General features: G+C 41.2%; 1 protein-coding gene across 1 annotated transcript in view; it reads left to right on the top strand.

Moving 5' to 3' along the window:
* Positions 1 to 279: 279 nt before the first annotated feature.
* LAMA3 (laminin subunit alpha 3) overlaps positions 280 to 19,580 on the top strand; it is a 266,943-nt gene continuing 247,642 nt past the window's right edge. The window contains exon 1 of the mRNA XM_060174081.1: positions 280 to 648. Within this exon, the coding sequence (XP_060030064.1) occupies positions 379 to 648 (270 nt within the window). The 5' untranslated portion in view covers positions 280 to 378. The remainder of the gene's footprint in view (positions 649 to 19,580) is intronic.

The raw sequence follows: 19,580 nt of genomic DNA on the forward strand, positions 1-19,580 counted from the left end.
CCCACACCCAGCCCCACACCCAGCCCCACACCCAGCCCCAGCCCCAAACTAGCTCCATCTTCAGCCTGACTTCCAGCTCCAGCTCCAAACTCAGCCCAGATCCAGCCTCAGCTCCAGCCCCAGCCCAGCTCCAGCCTCAGCCCCCAGCCCCCAGCCCCCAACCCCCAACCCCCAGCCCCCAGCCCCCAGCCCCCAGCCCCCAGCCCCCAGCCCCCAGTCCCCAGCCCCCAGCCCCCAGCCCCAGCTCCAGCAGGTTGCCGCCTCCCCGGCTCCTCTCCAGGCACGTGGGGCGGATCCCCGCGCAGACCTCCAGGCGGCTGCTGCACGGGTTGCACCTCAGGGCCCGGGAGTTCGGCGGCCGGAGGACGTGCCTCAGGGATGGCGATGGCCAGGCGGGTTCCGGGCGGGACACCACAGCCAATGCTGCGGCTGCTGTGGCTGCTGTGGCTGCCAGATGCCTTCCCGGCCGCCTCGGCCCCGGCCCTGGCCGTGGCCCGAGCCAGCCTGCTGCCGCCCTATTTCAACCTGGCCGAGGCAGCGAAGATTTGGGCCACCGCCACCTGCGGAGAGCGGGAGCGTCCCCGGCCGGAGCTCTATTGCAAGCTAGTGGGGGGCCCCACCGCTCCGGGCAGTGGACACACCATCCAGGTAAGGCTCCGGAAGGACAGGGGACACGCGCCAGCCATGGGGAGAGGGAACTGGGCTCTTTCCTGGCGCACGGATGACCCCAGACGACCCGGGAGGACGGTGCCTCAGGGCCCATCCTGCAGGAGGACTGTCCTTACTGCTGAGGCCGGAGTGGGAAAGCACAACAGGTGAACAGAGAAGGTCGTTAAGACTTGCACTCTGAGTCTGAGGTCCCTAGGTAGCTCCCAGAGTCCTCCTTTGGGACACCCAGCGTCCCTGCCTTACTCCTAGAAACTAGTAGCAGTTAACTTACGCGGTGTCCTTTGAGGAAGCACTTCCAGATCCCAGCAGGCCTGTCAATATGCCACCAAGAAGATAAACACCCATTCCCACCATCTCCTAGTCTTTGGACCAATGAAGCTCGGAACGGACAGAAATAGGGCACTCAGTCCACCAGATAGTTTTATCAAGAACACCTGGTGGGAGTGAAGTGTCCCTGGTGTTTGATCAGCTCCTGGGGGCGCGCCCCCTCTCCTCATAGCAGCTGGGAGTTAGACCAGGCTAGTCATTTAAAAGTTTTTCATAAAGTTGGGCAACTGGATTTGAATCCAGCCTTACCTCTGCCTTAACTTCACTCTCCAGTCTCCCTTCATCCAGTGGGGTGCTATACTAAGCAGCAAAGTGTTGCCAGAAGAGGGAGTTATTTTGGAGCTTAGACTACAACGGGAAAGATTTTAATTTAGCATCTCGGTCAGGGTTTTAGAAACTCTTTTGATTATGTACTTCCATAAACGAAAAGCTGTTGACCGCGCAGTGCCAGCAAATGAATATTTAGTTGTAAGGCATGTGCATGTGTTGCTTTACAGTGGCCTAAAATCACAAAAACACGAATTAAAGATAAAATAACAACATAAAATGCTTTTATTTGTTTATAGCCTCTCAATTCTGCCTTCTCAAAATGTTTTGTGATATTGCATAGCTACTTGTAAATATGTAAATATACGTATGTGTGAAATTATTTTTGACAAGTTTAGTTTTTTAAAATTGTTTTTCTTAGCTTCCGAGATCAGACAAGATCGGGTGTGTTCAGGGTGGTATGGCAGTAGACAAATTGTTTTTCTTTAATGGGGGGATTAATGACTTACAGTTGACAGTAAAAGGCAGTAGTTTGTACATGTGTAACATTTCTCAGTTTTCCACATAATCTGACCCTCCCTCCAGGTTCTCCTCTGCCATCATGCTCCAGGACCTGAACACTCTTACCCCTGCCCCCTGCCCCCAGAGTCTTTTACTTTGGTGCAATACACCAACTGCAGTTCAAGTTCTGCTTTGTGTTTTCCCTTCTGTTTTTATTTTTCAACTTCTTTCTATGGACAGGTTTAGTTTCTTAGCACCTACTATAACAACAATTGAAAGTCGGGTTGCTGTGGGGGGCAGGGCAATGATGCTTCTGGCTGAGTGCACATGCAGAAACCCTTGTCTGAGCACCTGCTCCCCTGCTGTGGAGGGGACACTTTACAAGCAGCGAAGCAGGTCTGCAGGTGTCTCTCTTTTCCTCTCCTTCCCTATCTCCTCGTATCCTCACAATTTCTTTCTAGCCTATCAAATGGAATAGAAAGAAAAAAAAATAACCACAGGGAGTGGTGGATTCCTAGTGTTGGCACCAAGTCCCAGTAATAACACTGATAACAACAAAAAAGTAAATAGAAATAAAAACAAACAAGGAAAGTTGGTTTGATACTAATACTTGAATTTAGTGGCTGTCACAGCTTATATAGTGAATCTGCACTGATTACTCAGTTCCAGAACCAGTTCCATAGTTTACAAAGTGTAAAGTGGAGATATGAACTCCTTCATGAAAAATCACTAAGAATTGCAAGATGGAAGTGAGCCAGGGGTGCACTGTGGATACGCCTGGACTGTCAAGCAGACGGTCTTGCATCCTGTCTCCTGCACTATGTGGGCTAGAGTGCCAACATGTGCCTTTTCCTTTTCCTTTTCCTCCTCCTCTATCTCTCACTAGTAAATAAATAAAGAAATCTTAAAAAATAAGTCGTTAAGAGACAAATTTCAAGTTGGTAATAACAGAGCATTAAATTAATTGAGGGCCTTTTCTATGTGTGGGGCCATTTTCTAAATGTGTGATAGCCATATGCTGTCTGATTTTACTAAACTGAGGGATTTATATTTCTGTCTCATCTTTCAATTATTAAAAAAAATTAAAAAGTAGAAACTTGACCAATGAATGTTCACTTTTCAAGAGATATTCATTATTTCCTGTCAGGATGGTGTTAGCATTTTATTTAATTTTTTAATTATTATTTAAATATTTTTATTTATTATTGGATAGAGACAGAGAAAAATTGAGAAGGGAGACAGAGACAGAGAGAGACCTGCCCCTCATTTCACTCATGATGTAGGTGGAGAGCAGGAGCTTGAACCTGAGTCCTTGTGCACTGTAATGTGCGCACTTAACCAGGTGCACCACCGCCTGACCCCGGTGTTCACATTTTAACATTTTAAACAATAGATTAACAAACTGACTGGAGGTCTTCTATTGAAATGAGATATCTTCTTTTAAAAATATATATACTTATTTTTTAATTTTAAATTATTAACTATTTATTGGGTAGAGACAGTCAAAAATTGAGAAGAATGGAGAGATAGAGAGTGAGAGAGACAAAAAACAGAGCAACACCTGCAGCCCTACTTCACAATTTGTGAAGCTTCCCCCTTCAGGTGGGGACCAGGGACTGGGGACTGGAACCTAGGTCCTTGCGCATTGTAGTGTGCATTCAGCTAGGTGCCCCACCACCTGGCCCTGAAATTAAATATTTTCTAACATATTAAAATGTGCTAGAAAACTCTGTTAGCAATTTTTTAGAATATGCAAACAAGATATTTTAAAAAATATAGTTCCCTTTTTTAGCAACAGAAAAGGAAACATTTCCATATATCTATATTTCACAATACTTTTTTACAAAGCATACTCTGCTTTATACTCTGGAATATTAATTTTTTCTCACATGTTGTTCAAAGTACCTTCATTATTTTGTCAGTATCTACCAAGGTCATCCTGGAAAAAGCCAGCACATTTGAAATTCTGTGAAAAAAGCACAGCTAATCTAATTTTAAATTTGAAAAATCTTTTTAAGTACTTTAACATAAGAATCAGTGAATCTGTGTAGTCAAAAAATTTCATGGCTACTCCCCATTTCAGTACAAGGTTGCAACTCTTCTGCTGTTTATGTAAATAGACTCCACATGCATGAGCCTGGTGGAATTCCTCTTCACTTGGATGGACAGCCAGGACCATTGGTGATTGTGGTTCTCTGACTTGTGGACTGGGTGAAAGTTCCTAAGCTTTATTATTTCCTTCTCACACTTCACTAAATTGTCTGGAACATTTAAACTTGGAGAAAGCTCTTCTTCTCTTTCTGCTTCTCCTTCTCCTCCTCCTTCTCCTTCTCTCTCCTTCTCCTCCTCCTTACCCTCCACCTCCTTCTGCCTCCAGTGTTATTACTGGGGCTCAGTGCCTGCACTATGAATCCACTGCTCCTAGAGGCCATTTTTTCTATTTTTGTTGCCCTTGTTATTGTTATTATTGTTATTGTTGTTATTGCTGCTTTTGGATAGGACAGAGAGAAATGGAGAAAGGAGGGGAAGACAGAGGGGGGAGAGAAAGATAGACACCTGCTGATCTGCTTCACTGCTTGTGAAGCGACTCCCCTGCAGGTGGGGAGTTGGAGGCTTGAACCCAGATCCTTACGCTAGCCCTTGCACTTGGTACCATTTGTGCTTAACCCACTACCACTCCAGGAGAAAGCTATTCTAATGATGGGAAGAGTGGATGCAAGAAAAAGGGAAGTATAACACAACATTTTCAGTTGTCTCTTATAGACTTTATAGATCAGGGCAGAGAGTTGTTTGCAAATTTGAAGAAGATATATAAATGCAGTTAGCTTGTTTACCACAGTGATCTAACCCAGGGCCCATATCCGTTCATATTTAGCACAGGGGCCTGTACTACTCTGAGTACCTGTCATCAGCTCCCAGTCCATAGTCACAGCTGGGAACATTCTAGACTGTGCTTATATGAGAGCTCATTCAGAGTGTCTGAGTAAGATGATTCAGCCTCCCTTTTGACATTCTCACAGGAGTGAAGTGGTATCTCATTGTTGTCTTTATTTGCATTTCTCTGACAATCAAATACATAGAGCATATTTTCGTGTGTTTCTCGGCCTTTTGGATATCTTCTGTGGTGAATATTCTTTCCATGTCCTCCCCCATATATGGATGGGATGATTTGTTTTCTTGTTGTTGAGTTTGGCAAGCTCTTTATATATTTTGGTTATTAAACTCTTGTCTGATGTATGGAATATAAAAATCTTCTGCCATTCTGTGAGGGGTCTCCTTGTTTGTGTATTGATTTCTTTTGCTGTGAAGAAGCTTTTTAATTTGATGTAGTCCCATAGGTTTATGCTTGCCTTAGTTTTCTTTGTAATTGGATTCATTTCATTGAAGATGTCGTAACATTTATGCAGAAAAGTGTTCTTCCAATATTTTCTTCTAAGTATCTGGTAGTTTCTGGTCTAACATCCAAGTCCTTGATCTACTTGGAGTTAACTTTTGTGTTTGGTGAAATAGTGGTTCAGTTTCATTCTTCTGCATGTTTCAACCCATTTTTTCCAACACCATTTGTTGAAGCGTCTCTGCTTTCCCTATTTAATAGTCTGGGCATATGTGTCAAAGATTAGATGTCCATATGTGTGGGGGCTCACTTCTGGGCTCTCAAGTCTATTGCACTGGTCAGTGTGTCTGTTTATGTTGCAGTACCAAGCAGTTTTGATGACAATAGCCCTAGAATACAATTTGAGATCTGGGAGTGTGGTGCCTCCAGTTCTGTTCTTTCTTCTCAAGATTGTTTTGGCAATTCTAGGTATCTTCTGGTCCAGATAACATTTGTAGCATTTGTTCTATTCTCCTAAAAAATGTGGTTGGGATCTTGATGGGGATAAGATTAAATTTATAGATGACTCTGGATAGTATATTCATTTTGATGATGTTAATTCTTCCAACCCATGAACATGGAATATCTTTTCACTTCTTTGTGTCTTTTTCAATTTTCTTGAATAGTGACTCATAATTTTAAGTATACATGTCTTTTACTTCTTTGGTTAGGTTTACTCCTAGATATTTTATTGTGTTTGTTGCTATAGTAAAAGGAATTGATTTCTGGATTTCAACTTCTTCAAACTTAGTGTTTGTATAGAGAATGCCACTGACATTTTAATGCTAATTTTGTAGCCTGACACCTTACTGTATTTCCTGATAATTTCCAAAAGCTTCTTGCTGGATTCCTTAGGTTTTTCGAGGTATACCATCATGTCATCTGCAAATAGGGAGAGATTGACTTCTTCTCTTCCAATCTGTATGCCTTTAGTTCCTTGCTCCTGCCTGACTGGTATGGCAAGAACTTCCAACACTATGTTGAATAATAATGATGATGTTGGGCAGCCCTGTCTAGTACCTGATCTGAGAGGAATTGCTTCCAGTTTTTCACCATTGAATATGATGTTGGTTGTAAGTTTGCTATATATATACTCCACTATTTTGAGTAATTTTCCATCTATTCCCATTTTTTGTAGTGTTTTGATCATAAAGGGATGTTGTATTTTGTCAAAGGCTTTCTCTGCATCTATGGATATGACCATGTTGTTTTTGGTCTTGCTTTTATTGATGTGGTGAATCACATTGATTGATTTACGTATATTAAACCAACCTTGCATGCCTGGGATAAACCCCACTTGGTCATGAAGAACAATCTTTTTAATATACTGCTGTATCCAGTTGGCTAGAATTTTGTTCAGTATTTTAGCATCTATGTTCATCAGAGATATTGGTCTGTAGTTTTCTTTTTTGGTTCTGTCCCTGTCTGCTTTTGATATCAGAGTGATGTTGGCTTCACAGAAGCTGGAAGGGAGTATTCCAGTGTCTTCAATCTTGTGGAAGACTTTGAAACGTAGAGGTACTAGTGCTTCTTTGAAGCACTTTGTAGAATTCATTAGTAAAACCATCTGGTCCAGGACTTTTATTTTGGGGAAGGATTTTGGTAACTGTTTCAATTTCATTGGCTGTGATGGGCCTGTTCCTGTTATCCACTTCCTCTTTACTTAGTTTTGGAAGTTGGTAGGTATCTAGGAAATCCTCCATTTCTTCCAGTTTCTCTAGCTTGGTGGCATATAGTTGTTCATAGAAGCCTCGCATGATATGTTGCATTTCTGCGGTGTCTGTTGTGATATCTCCTCTTTCATTTACTATCTGATTTATTTGGGTCTTCTCCCTTTCTTGTTTTGTGAATCTGGCTAAAGGTTTGTTGATTTTGTTCACTCTTTCGAAGAACCAACATTTACTTTTATTGATCTTTTGTATGGTTTTCTTATTTTCAATGCTATTTATTTCTGCCCTAACTTTAGTGATTTCTGTCCTTCTGGTTGATTTAGGGTTCCTTTGTTATTCTTCTTCTAGGTCTTTAAGATATGCAGTCAGGCTGTTTATTTGTACTTTTTCTTGTTTCCTAATGTGTGCTTGTATGGCTATGAACTTCATTCTCAGTACTGCTTTAGCTGTGTCTCAAATATTTTGATAGCTTGTGTCTTCATTTTCATTGAACTCTCCAACCATTTTGATTTATTCCTTTATTTTCTCTTGGACCCAGTAGTTTTTAAGTAGTGTCCTGTTGAGCTTCTACATTTGGGACTATTACTAATCTTTTGTTGATTATTAACTGTTAGTTTAATTCCACTTTGGTCTGAGAAGATATTTGCGATGATGTCAATGCTCTTGAATTTGCTGATGCTGTGTTTGTGGCCTAACATATGGTCTATCCTTGAGAATGACCCATGTGGATATGATTAGAATGTGTATTCCAGTTTCTTGGGGTGAATTACTCTGAAAATGTCCAATAGTTCTAGTTTATCTATCTCCTCATTTAGCTCCTTCATGTCTTTATTGATTTTCTGCCTGGATCATCTATCAAGTTGAGAGAGTGGGGGTGTTGAAGTCCCCTACTATGACTGTGTTGCTGTTAATATATTGTTGTAGCTCTTTCAGTAGATGCTTGATGTATGTAGATGGCTTCTCACTGGGAGCATGTGTTAATAATTGTTAAGTCCTCTTGATTGACTGTTCCCCTGAGCATTAAGTAGCATCCATGCCTATCTTTTAAAATTTTATTTAAAGTCTATCATGTCAGATATGAGAATAGCTGTTCTTGCTTTTTTTGTGGGCCATTGGACTGTATAATATTTTTCCATCCTTTCATTTTGAGTCTCTGTTTGTCTTGTTGAGTTGGGTGGGTTTGCATCAGACAGCATATTGTTGGGTTGTGTTTTCTGATCCATCTTCCTACTCAGTGCCTTTTAATAGGTGAATTCAGGCCATTCACATTTATTGAAATCAATGATTGAAGATATTTACGCCATTCTTGTACATTTTTAGAGTGTTCTGATATATGGCATATTTATGGTGGTCTGTTTATAGGAGAGCTTTCAGAACTTCTTTTAGAGAGCTTGTCAGACTCAACAACAAGAAAACAAATAACCCCATCCAAAAATGGGGGGAGGACATGGACAGAATATTCACCACAGAAGAGATCCAAAAGGCCGAGAAACACATGAAAAAATGCTCCAAGTCTCTGATTGTCAGAGAAATGCAAATAAAGACAAAAATGAGATATCACTTCACTCCTGTGAGAATGTCATACATCAGAAAAGGGAATAGCAGCAAATGCTGGAGAGGGTGTGGGGTCAAAGGAATCCTCCTCCACTGCTGGTGGGAATGTCAATTGGTCCAACCTCTGTGGAGAACAGTCAGGAGAACTATCAGAAGGCTAGAAATGGACCTACCCTATGACCCTGCAATTCCTCTCCTGGGGATATATCCTAAGGAACTCAACACATCCATCCAAAAAGATCTGTGTACACATATGTTCTTGGGATCACAATTTGTAATAGCCAAAACCTGGAAGCAACCCAGGTGTCCAACAACAGATGAGTGGCTGAGCAAGTTGTGGTATATATACACAATGGAATACTACTCAGCTGTAAAAAATGGTGACTTCACCGTTTTCAGCCGATCTTGGATGGACCTTGAAAAAATCATGTTGAGGGAAATAAGTGAGAAACAGAAGGATGAATATGGGATGATCTCACTCTCAGGCAGAAGTTGAAAAACAAGATAAAAAGAGAAAACACAAGTAGAACCTGAAATGGAATTGGCATATTGCACCCAAGTAAAAGACTCTGGGGTGGGTTGGTGTGGAGAATACAGCTCCATGAAGGATGATAAATGATATAGTGGGGGTTGTATTGTTAAATGGGAAACTGGGGAATGTTATGCATGTACAAAGTATTGTATTTACTGTTGAATGTAAAATATTAATTCCCCAATAAAGAAATAATTTTAAAAAAAAGAACTTATTTTAGGGCAGGCTTTTAGGTTGAAGGTTGATTCTTTTAACTGTTGCTTGTCTGAGAAGGTTTGTATGCCTCCATCTAGTCTGAATGACAGTCTATCAGGATATGATAGTCTTGGTTGAAAGCCTTTCTCATTGGGCACTTGATAGATATCTTGCCATTTTTTTCCGACCTGTAGTGTTTGTGTGGAGAAGTGTGCTGCTAGTCTTATGGGTTTTCCTCTGTGACTCTTTGTTTTTCTCTTGCAGCCTTCAGGATCCTTCTTTATCCTTATGCCTTTCCATTTTAAATATGTGTCTTTGTGTCTTTAAGTCTGGGTTAATTCTCTTTCGGACCCTCTGGGCTTCTTGAACCTTTATGTCTTTGAAGTTGTCTAGATTAGAGAAGTTCTCAGCTATTATTTAATGAAGAATGCTTTCTTCATCTACCTCTCTTTCTTCCTCTGGCAAGCCAATAATGTGTATACTATTTCTTTTGAAGTCATTCCATAGGTCTCTGTTGTTGTTTTCAGTATATCTTAATCTCTTTTTGAAACCTCTTACTTCTTTTTTATTTGTCTCTAATTCAGCCTCGATCTTGCTAATTCTGTCTTCAGCCTCATTTATTCTATTCTCTCTCCTCTCTCCTGTCTTCTGGAGTTCATCTATTTTGGTACTCTGTTCCTATACTGTTTTGGTTTGTTCCACTAGTTATTTTCTTAACACAGCTATTTCAGCTTTCTTGAGATAATTAGTGTTTTCCTCCCGTCTCATTTGTTGTTTCTTCATTTCTGATGACAGTTATTTCAAACTCTTTTCTCTCTTGTGATTTTTTTCCTTAGTGTCTGGATGTTTACCTCATTATTTTGTGCTTCAACCTTTCGGGGGCTTTTAACTGGACTTTTGTCCTAGTTCATTTCTCCAAAATTTCTTCTTGTTGGTTTAACCATTCCATATAGTATGTTATGAGATCCTTCTCTCAGTACTTTTCAAATTACTGATCACTCTTGCCTGGATTGACTTGTGTCTAAGTAAGGTAATTCAAGGGGTCACAGTTGTAGAAATTGACAGTTGTTTCAATATTATTTTAGTCCCTGAGTTGGAGCACAATGGCTTCAAAAGCCTCTTTTGTTTTTTTCTTCACCCTAGCCTGAGGGCTTTTAAACTATATGTAGGTTTCTTAGCTTAATCACTGACTCCTGAGCAAGAGATAAAGCATGGCGGGGCAGAGATAATCTAGTGGTTATGCAAAGAGACTCTCACAGCCCCACCACTAGGTCACCAAGGGATAGATCTTCTCCTGAGTTTCTTGCTTAGTTCTCTGTCTCCTGGTGTCAGCACAGGGCCTCCCCTACCCTCCGCCACTCCAGATTCTGAGGGCAGAAGTAATGAGGGTTCACAATTGCATTTGGTGAGTCTTATAGGAGTCCTCTCTTCCCTTCAGCTGTCTTTTTGTTGGTGAAACAGACTGGAGGTGGTGTCTCAACTGGTGAACTGTTACCACCCACTTAAACTCTCCCTAGGCTCCTTTCTGTCCATGAACCACACATGTTTGCACTCACCAGTGATTTGGTGAGTTACTGAAGTTATTCTAGTCCTGTCTTTTTGCAGCCCCAGGTGGTCTCCTTTGGTATTCCTACTTGACCTGGGAGAGGAGAGAAATACCAGAGGAACATATGGGCCATTCACACTTAAATAGTTGACCTTATCCAACTTTTGTAGTCACTTCTTTATTTGACAAATTTAGGCTTTCTCCCAGTTGTTAAAGTGTTGTGTGTCCTTTGTTGTATGCAAACCAGTATTAGGTTTATGGGATCTGACCTCAAGTTAGGGAGGAAGTAGACCCAAGATTCTAGTGGGGTCTCAGTTAGAAAATCTTTTTTCTGCATTTACTTGTTTGATGATTCTAATAAAGATAGTTATAGGGACAATAATTTTTCTTTTCTAGATCTATATTTTGTCAGTATAACTTTTGGCCAGTTGCATAGTGTTTCTTCTGATGCTTATCAATAATGCTGATGCTCTGTTAATTGAGATATAAAGATGGAAGAATATTTCTTACTTATTTTTGTATAGTTTACTGAGTATATAGAGTGATTATGGGAAATTAAGGGGTAGTAGAGGAGGTTTTTAAACCTAAGTAATAAATATATGATTAGTGAATTTTAAAAATTTTTTCCTTAATTTTTTTATTTATTCCCTTCTGTTGCCCTTGTTGTTTTATTGTTGTAGTTATTATTTTGTTATAGATGTCATTGTTGTTGGATAGGACAGAAAGAAATGGAGAGAAGAGGGGAAGACAGAGAGGGGGAGAGAAAGAGAGACATCTGCAGACCTGTGATGTGGCCCCTTGCAGGTGGAGAGCTGGGGGCTCAAACCGGGATCCTTATGCCAGTCCTTGCGCTTTGCGCCACTTGACTTAACCCGCTACACTACCGCTTTACTCCTCATTGGTGGATTTATGATGCCTTCTTTAGGCCATTCTATTAGATTTCCAGGCCTACTAGTTCTAAGTCTAATCTTGGAGGGCCATTATGCACTTTTCCTTTGAGGTATATAACTGTCCCTTGTGTGTGGATACATGTCCACACAGGCCTAGTACCCTAGTTCCTAGACTGTAGCCAATATCTGTAATGGTGTTAGAAAATGTGCCATCTGAAATGGAAGTAGTATTCCTGTATCAAAGAAAGACCTCAGCAGACTGGAGTATTTGGGTGGTTGATGTCTCAGGCTGGCATCTCTGGAGACAGTCTGCAGCAGCAAGTCAGTAGCAGCATGACATGATATGGTGGCACTGGTGGCGCTGATGTACTTGGGGCCAACAGAGACAGTGTGACAGCTTAAGGTATCAGAGAGAAAAAAATATCAAGAAGTATGAGCACAGGTTCCTGGACCAGGAGAAATATGGATCTTAAAGAGAATGGAAAAGACTTACTTATAGTCTTTTTTAAAAAATTTTTTATTTGTAAAAAAGAAACATTGAAAAAACCATAGGATAAGAGGGGTACAACTTCACACAATTCCCACCACCAGACCTCCGTATCCCATCCCCTCCCCTGATAGCTTTCCTATTCTTTAACCCTCTGGAAGTATGGACCCAAGATCATTGTGGTACGCAGAAGGTTGAAGGTCTGGCTTCTGTAATTGCTTCCCTGCTGAACATGGGTTTGACGGGTCAATCCATACTCCCAGCCTGTCTCTTTCCCTAGTAGGGAAGGGCTCTGGAGAAGGGCTCTGGGGAAGCAGAGTTCCAAGGCACATTGGTAGGGTTGTCTGTCCAGGGAAGTCTGGTCGCATCCTGCTAGCATCGGGGAACCTGGTGGCTGAATTACTTATAGTCTTAAAAAGAGTTTAAAATAGCAGTAGTTAGTTATTATTATAACCAAGTTATTTGGGAACTTGTTTTGCTCTTTGAAAATCCAATGTTTAGGATTTACCATAACATACTTGATCTCACTATGTTTTATGCCATTTAAGGATGTCTACTAATAACAGCATCTTAGACACTGACAGGGCCAGACGGTTTTGATCTATCTGACCTAAGATTGTAGGTAACTTGGGTATTTGAAATATATATATATAAAGAGCTGCGTATAACATTTAAGCCCAGTATCAGAATTTGATTATCTTCCAAATCTGAGACATTAAGTACTTTGGCTAAAGAAAATATGTACACTCAGAGCTATGATCTAGGCAGTTAAAGGACTGGAAGTATGAAATATGCTTTTCACCCCTGACATATTGAATCAAAAGAGATCTATAAGATTTTAAGTGAATAGGAGTACAGTTTCACAAATATGTTTAAATTTTTCTATCTTCTTGATAGATTGATACTTTTATCAATGTGTGGTACCCATCTTCATCTTTTATAACAAATTTTTACTTGAAGTATATATTACTTGGCATAAGCTCACTTCTACTTCCATTTTATATAAAATACATATTTATATATTTTTCACTTGCAATCTATTTGTGCCATGGGATCTAAAGTGAATCTCTTATAGACATGATTGTTTGTATTATGGTTATTTATTTTGCAATCCATTCTGCAGGTCTCTGCCTTTTAATTGATAAGTACAGTCCATTTGAGTTTAAACTGATTAATGGTAATGAAGGGTTACTTCAGCCATTTTGCTACTTGCTTTCAATGTGTCATATGTTCTTGGTTCTTTGACTTTTCCATTACTACCTTCTTTTGTGTTTTCTTTTCTGGTATACCATTTATATTTTATTTCATTTCCTTTCCTGCCAGTTTTTTAAAATATTTATTTATTCCCTTTTGTTACCCTGTTGTTTTATTGTTGTAGTTATTATTGTTGTTATTGATGTCGTCATTGTTGGATAGGACAGAGAGAAATGGAGAGAGGAGGGGAAGACAGAGAGGGGGAGAGAAAGATATATACCTGCAGACCTGTTTCACCACCCATGAAGTGACTCCCCTGCATGTGGGGAGCTGGGGGCTTGAACTGACATCTACGCCAGTCCTTGCGCTTTGCACCACATGTGCTTAACCGTCTGCGCTACCGCCCGACTCCCTCTGCACAGTTTTAGTTATTTTTCTAGGTGATTATTCTGGTGACTATAGCTTACATCTTACATCTATAACACTCCAGTTGAGTTGATACTGAGTTAGCTTTCATAAGTTTCAAAGTTAGCTTTCATCCCAGACTCTGCTTCTGTATATGTCTGTCCCCATTTTATGATCTATTTACTGAAAATGCATCTTTATACATTTATGATAAAAGATGGTGAGTGACTGCTTGAATGAATTCTCAACACTTTTTGAAGTAGGTATTAAAAGTCAGGTACCATGCCAGATACTGAGGATGCCAAGGTGATACAGACATGCTCTTTCTAGACATCACTAATCTTTACATGCTCTAATTTTCTTAAGAGATCAAGAAAACTTCTGGTGGAAGATGTGGTGTTAACTCAATGTTTATATCATTAAACTACTTTCATTTAATGGTGAAGATCTCTAATTCTGTCTTCTCATAGCCCTCAGCTTGAATCTTAATTCTGTCCTATCTGTGACCTTGGACAATTGCATAATCTTAGTGTATCTATATAAAACTAGGCCAATAATCATATCTGTCTCACAGGTTTATCAGGCAGAAATAAAACAAAACATTTAGTATACCCCTTGGTACATAGTGCTTAATACATATGTGTATTAATTGGGTGAAAAAAAATTCTTAGGCAAGAATTTTTAAGGTAGTTTGTTACACTAGTCATTGTGATGATTTGTTACAATGGTCATTCAAAAATTTTGAGTAAAATTCCTTTAATAGTGAAATGTACAGTGTGTTCTATACTGAACACATCTGGCATGCTAAACAATCTGCAGACACAGAGACCTTCAGATGGCACATCGATATAAATTACTTTGCCATTATGTTCATAGCTAGATATTTGTTTATGTAGGAACATATATCAACTAACGTAACTTATTTTTGAGAACTGTGAACATTTTTTTTAAACTTTAAAAAAAAATTTTTATTTAAGAAAGGATTAATGAACAAAAACATAAGGTAGGAGGGGTACAACTCCACACAATTCCCACCACCCAATCTTCATAACCCACCCCCTCCCATGATAGCTTTCCCATTCTCTAGCCCTCTGGGAACATGGACCCAGGGTCATTGAGGGTTGCAGAAGGTAGAAGGTCTGGCTTCTGTAATTGCTTCCCCGCTGAACATGTGCGTTGACTGGTTGGTCCATACTCCCAGTCTGCCTCTCTCTTTCCCTAGTAAGGTGTGTCTCTGGGGAAGCTGAGCTCCAGGATACATTGGTGGGGTCTTCAATCCAGGGAAGCCTAGCCAGCATCCTGGTGGCATCTGGAACCTGGTGATTGAAAAGAGAGTTAACATATGAAGCCAAACAATTTGTTGAGCAATCATGGATCCCATGATTGGGATAGTGGAGAGGAAGTGTTAGGGAGGTACTCACTGCAAACTCTAGTGTACTACTGCTTTCAGGTATATATTTTGCAGTAGTTTATGGATACGTGTGCACATAAGCTCTCTCTCACAGAAACTGGTGTATATCTAGGTTTTGGGACTTTGTTAGAAAGTGAACTACCTGAGATGAAATTAGAGTGTACTATAAAAGGAAAGGTCTCACCCGAGTAATGAAGCTGAAGGGTTGTCATTCCACACGTGAAGTCTCTGGACACAGTCTGAGGTGAAGCATGTTGAGGTGGCAATCGTTGCGTTGGTTAGGTTGTGATCGGCGGATGCAATATTATTTGGTTTGGATTGGGAGATGCATACGGGAAAGTGGGCCCAATCCAAGGGTTCCAGGACTGGGGGAAGTAGGGGCTCTATAGTGGAGATGTGAGGTTCCTGCTGTCTTAGGGTTCAAAAAGACAATCGATAGTTAATGTTAGCATCACATTATTTGTTAATTGGGTTAACTTTGAAAAGTCCTTTTGTTATGGTTTGCTGTACAGTATCCAGTATCTTGTATATAGCTGTGCTATTGGATGCTTCTAATCTACTTGGTCTAGGCTTTTGAGAGAGTCCGCATATCAAATACACAGCCTATATATTAAAAGGATTCAGTTTGTGTTTTGAGCAACTTTGAGACATACAATTGATTTTCCCCTTCTCATATTAATTAACTACTGATTTATATGTCTACATTTTGCTAGGAGTGTACATAAACACCATTCCCACCACCAAAAGACTGTGACCCATCCCTCCCGCCCACTCCCACCCCCCACTGGCCCAGGAAGCTGCATGTCTACCCCTCACCACTGGGTTTTTACTTTGGTGCCCTACTTACAATTTGATCAGGTCCTGCTTTTAGTTTCCCTTTCAGATCTTCTTAATCAACTTCTGTTGATGAGTGGGATCATCCCATACTCATCTTTATCTTTCTGACTTAGTTCACTTAACATAATTCCTTCTAGCTCTGTCCAAGATGGGTCAGAGAAGGTGGGTTCATTGTTTTTGATAGCTGCATAGTATTCCATTGTGTATATATACCACAGCTTTCTCAGCCACTCATCTGTTGTTGGGCACCTGGGTTGCTTCCAGGTTTTAGCTATTATGAATTGTGCTGCTATGAACATAGGAGTACACACCTCTTTTTGGTTGGGTGTTACGGAGTCCTTGGGGTATAACCCCAGGAGAGGAATTACTGGATCATATGGAAGGTCCATGTCTAGCCTTCTGAGAGTTTTCCAGATTGCTCTTCACAGAGGCTGTACCAATTTACATTCCCACCAGCAATGTAAAAGGGTTCCTCTGTCTCCACATCCTCTCCAGCATTTGTTGCTGCTGTCCTTTTTTGATATATGCCATTCTTACAGGAGTGAGGTGGTATCTTAGTGTTGTCTTAATTTGCATTTCTCTGCCAATCATTGACCTAGAGCAGTTTTTCATATGTTTGTTAGCCTTTTGGATCTCCTCTGTAGTGAATGTTTTGTTCATATCCTCTGCCCATTTATGGATGGGGTCATTTGCTTTTTTGGTGCTAAGTTTGCTGAGCTCTTTATATATTTTGGTGATTTTTTAAAACTTTTTAAAAAAAATATTTATTTTATTTATTTATTCCCTTTTGTTGCCCTTGTTGTTTTATTGTTATAGTTATTATTGTTGTTGTTGTTGGATAGGACAGAGAGAAATGGAGAGAGGAGGGGAAGACAGAGAGGAGGAGAGAAAGATAGACACCTGCAGACCTGCTTCACCACCTGTGAAGCGACTCCCCTGCAGGTGGAGAGCCGGGGTTCGAATCGGGATCCTTATGCTGGTCCTTGTGCTTTGCGCCACCTGCGCTTAACCCGCTGCGCTACAGCCCGACTCCCGAACTGTGAACATTTTAAGGCTAATTTTAGTGACAATGATACATTTCCTCCAGGTTATGAAATAATTTCTGCTTGTGACTTAAGCTGTCAAGAAACCTGTGTAAACTCTTGCGGAACATTCCAGAACTTAGGGGGGAGAAAGGACTTGCTAAGTGGTGCCTCAGTGGGCTGAATCAGGGGCACTGCTGTGTCTGTGCTGTGTCCATGGGCTGCTGGCCAAGGCAAGTAGTGACTGAATTTCAGCCTGGGCAAAACTATTTCTGTCCAGAGGCAAAAGAACTGTTTGGATGAGCCAGAAGGGCCTTGATTAGGTTTCTCATGCCAACTGGGTGGAACCTACCCAGAGAAAGCCAACTCATTGAGTTCTATGTCCTGCCAGTTTCTCAATGTCATAAGCATTTGTATCTCTGCAGTGCATCAAGCCTGTGCTCGCTGCTCAGAAAATGCATGTGGAATCAATAAATGAATATTAGCCAGAGAACAAAGGGCCTTAATAAGATTACCTTTGCATGTATTAACTGTGAGAAGCGAGGAATTCTCCATATTTTTTGACATGCAACATAAATTGTGCCTAATTACCATATCCTGAAGGAATTTCAAGTAAGGGTGAATAGGAAGCATGGCCTTGTAAGTATGGACATTGCTTCCCTGTGTAATGCAGGGCATGAGGCTGGGAGATAGCTCACCTGGTAGAGCACACACTTCCCCATGTGTGAGAACTCAGGTTCAATGCTATATCGGAGCACAGTGCAAAGGGGGGATTTCATGAGTGGTGGAGCAGGGCAGTGGTGTCCCTCCTATTTCGTTTCTCTGTGCTCCTCTCTGTCTGTCACCCTCTACAAAAATTGGAGGAATTGTGTAGGCACAGAGCCCCAGCAATAATAATGGTGGCAACAAACAGACACCTCCCCCAAAAGACCTAAAATTAAAACAAAAGAACTTTAATGTAACAACGTGCTTATGCATTACTCAGCTCACACTGGTGTGGTTCTGGGGGGAGCCTGAGGCATGGAAGTCTTTTTACATAACCATTGTTATCTACCTTTGGTTTGATTCTTAAGTTTCTTACATAATGTCAGCAATTTTTGTAGGAGGCATTAAGCACAGAGAAGTTAAGTGACTTGTAGGTCCTAGGTCACAGGGCTAGTGTGTGGTAAATCAGGTACTAACTGTAGACTTCACCTTCTTACCGACTGTGTATGCTGCCATGCCCAGCTACTCCACCCTCAGAGTCCCAGTCACACTTTGCGGGGGGGGGGGGGGGGGGGGGGGGGGGGGCCTGTAAATCCCATTCATCACTTTGGGGCCTGAAGGGCTGCATCCTAATTAGACCTTGAGCTCCCTGAGGGCGGGGCCACACTTTTCTGTTTACCTTTGTCTCCCCTGAGGCATCTTGTTGAAGTGACTTCATAGGTCATTTCTGAAGAGATATTTGAAGGGCAAGACTGTAGTGGAATTTAAGTAGCACCCAGGTGAAAGTATTGTTAGATAAAAATAAATCCTTATATTTCAACAACCTGCCTTTGGCACACAGGCATGGCCATCATGTGTTGAATTTTAAGGCAGAGGTATCTGATGCCGTGGTTAAGACAAATGCCAAAGACTACAAGAAGCAGGGGAGGATGTTGCTGATTCCTTGATCCAGACTTCCTTCCCTCTCTAGACCTGTGAGGCAATCTTTCCAAGCCTCCCAGTTTGACACTTAGTTACAGCAGTCCTGGAACCAGAAAGCAGTGACTGTCTTATGCCTATTGGGCTACTATAACAGCATACCTCTATAAACAATTGAAGTTCATTTTTCACCATCTCGAGGTTGGGGTTCAAGATGTAGGCAGAGGGGCAGGAGATGGGTCACTAGGTTGGGTGCACACCTTACCATGTGTTTACCTTACCATGTGTCCACCTGTGTTTGAGCCCCTGGCTACCACGTGGGAGCACTTGTACAGGGGAAGCTCCAGGAGCAATGGAACAATGCTGTGGTGTTTCCTCTCTCTCTCTCTTTCCCTCCCCCCCCCCGTGTCTCCCCCTCTAACAGATAAAAGAAAATAAATGAGTTTGCAGGGAGGGAAGGAAACATGCAAGCATGGAATCCCAGTGATAACCCTGGTGGTAAAATGAAATGAAATGAAATAAAATAAAATAGGGTAAATATTGGGCTGAGGTACACCCAGGAGAGCATACATGTTACCATGTGCAAGAGTGTCCATGTACAAGGTTGCAGGTTCAAGCCCTGCCCCACTGGCAGAGGGGAAGCTTTGTGAATACTGAAGCTGTGTGCAAGTTTCTCACTTTCCTCCATTCCATTCCCCATTGTCTCTCAATTTCTCTCTGTCTCTCTAAACACAAAAATCTCTGGGAATGGTAGATTTGTTGTGTAGTCACTGAGTACTAGCAATAACCTGGTGGCAATTAAAAATGACATACAATAAAAATAGGATATGTAGGCACAACCACTGTTGATGAGGGTGAGGAGCCACTTCCATACAGGCTGGAAAGAATGAGGAATCCCTTCCTGGATTTTAATTTTATTTTTTATAAACAAGTATTCCCATTCCTGGAGTGGTGGAATTGTGCAGGCATGGAGCCCTGGTGATAACATTGGTGGTAAAAACAAAATAAAAACCAAAGTAAAGTTACTGCTAGGAACTAAAAATTATGTCTCATCCAAATTCAACCTCACCTTTAAAG

The sequence above is a fragment of the Erinaceus europaeus genome, chromosome 15 (genome assembly GCF_950295315.1).
Source record: "Erinaceus europaeus chromosome 15, mEriEur2.1, whole genome shotgun sequence".
Classification (NCBI taxonomy): domain Eukaryota; kingdom Metazoa; phylum Chordata; class Mammalia; order Eulipotyphla; family Erinaceidae; genus Erinaceus; species Erinaceus europaeus.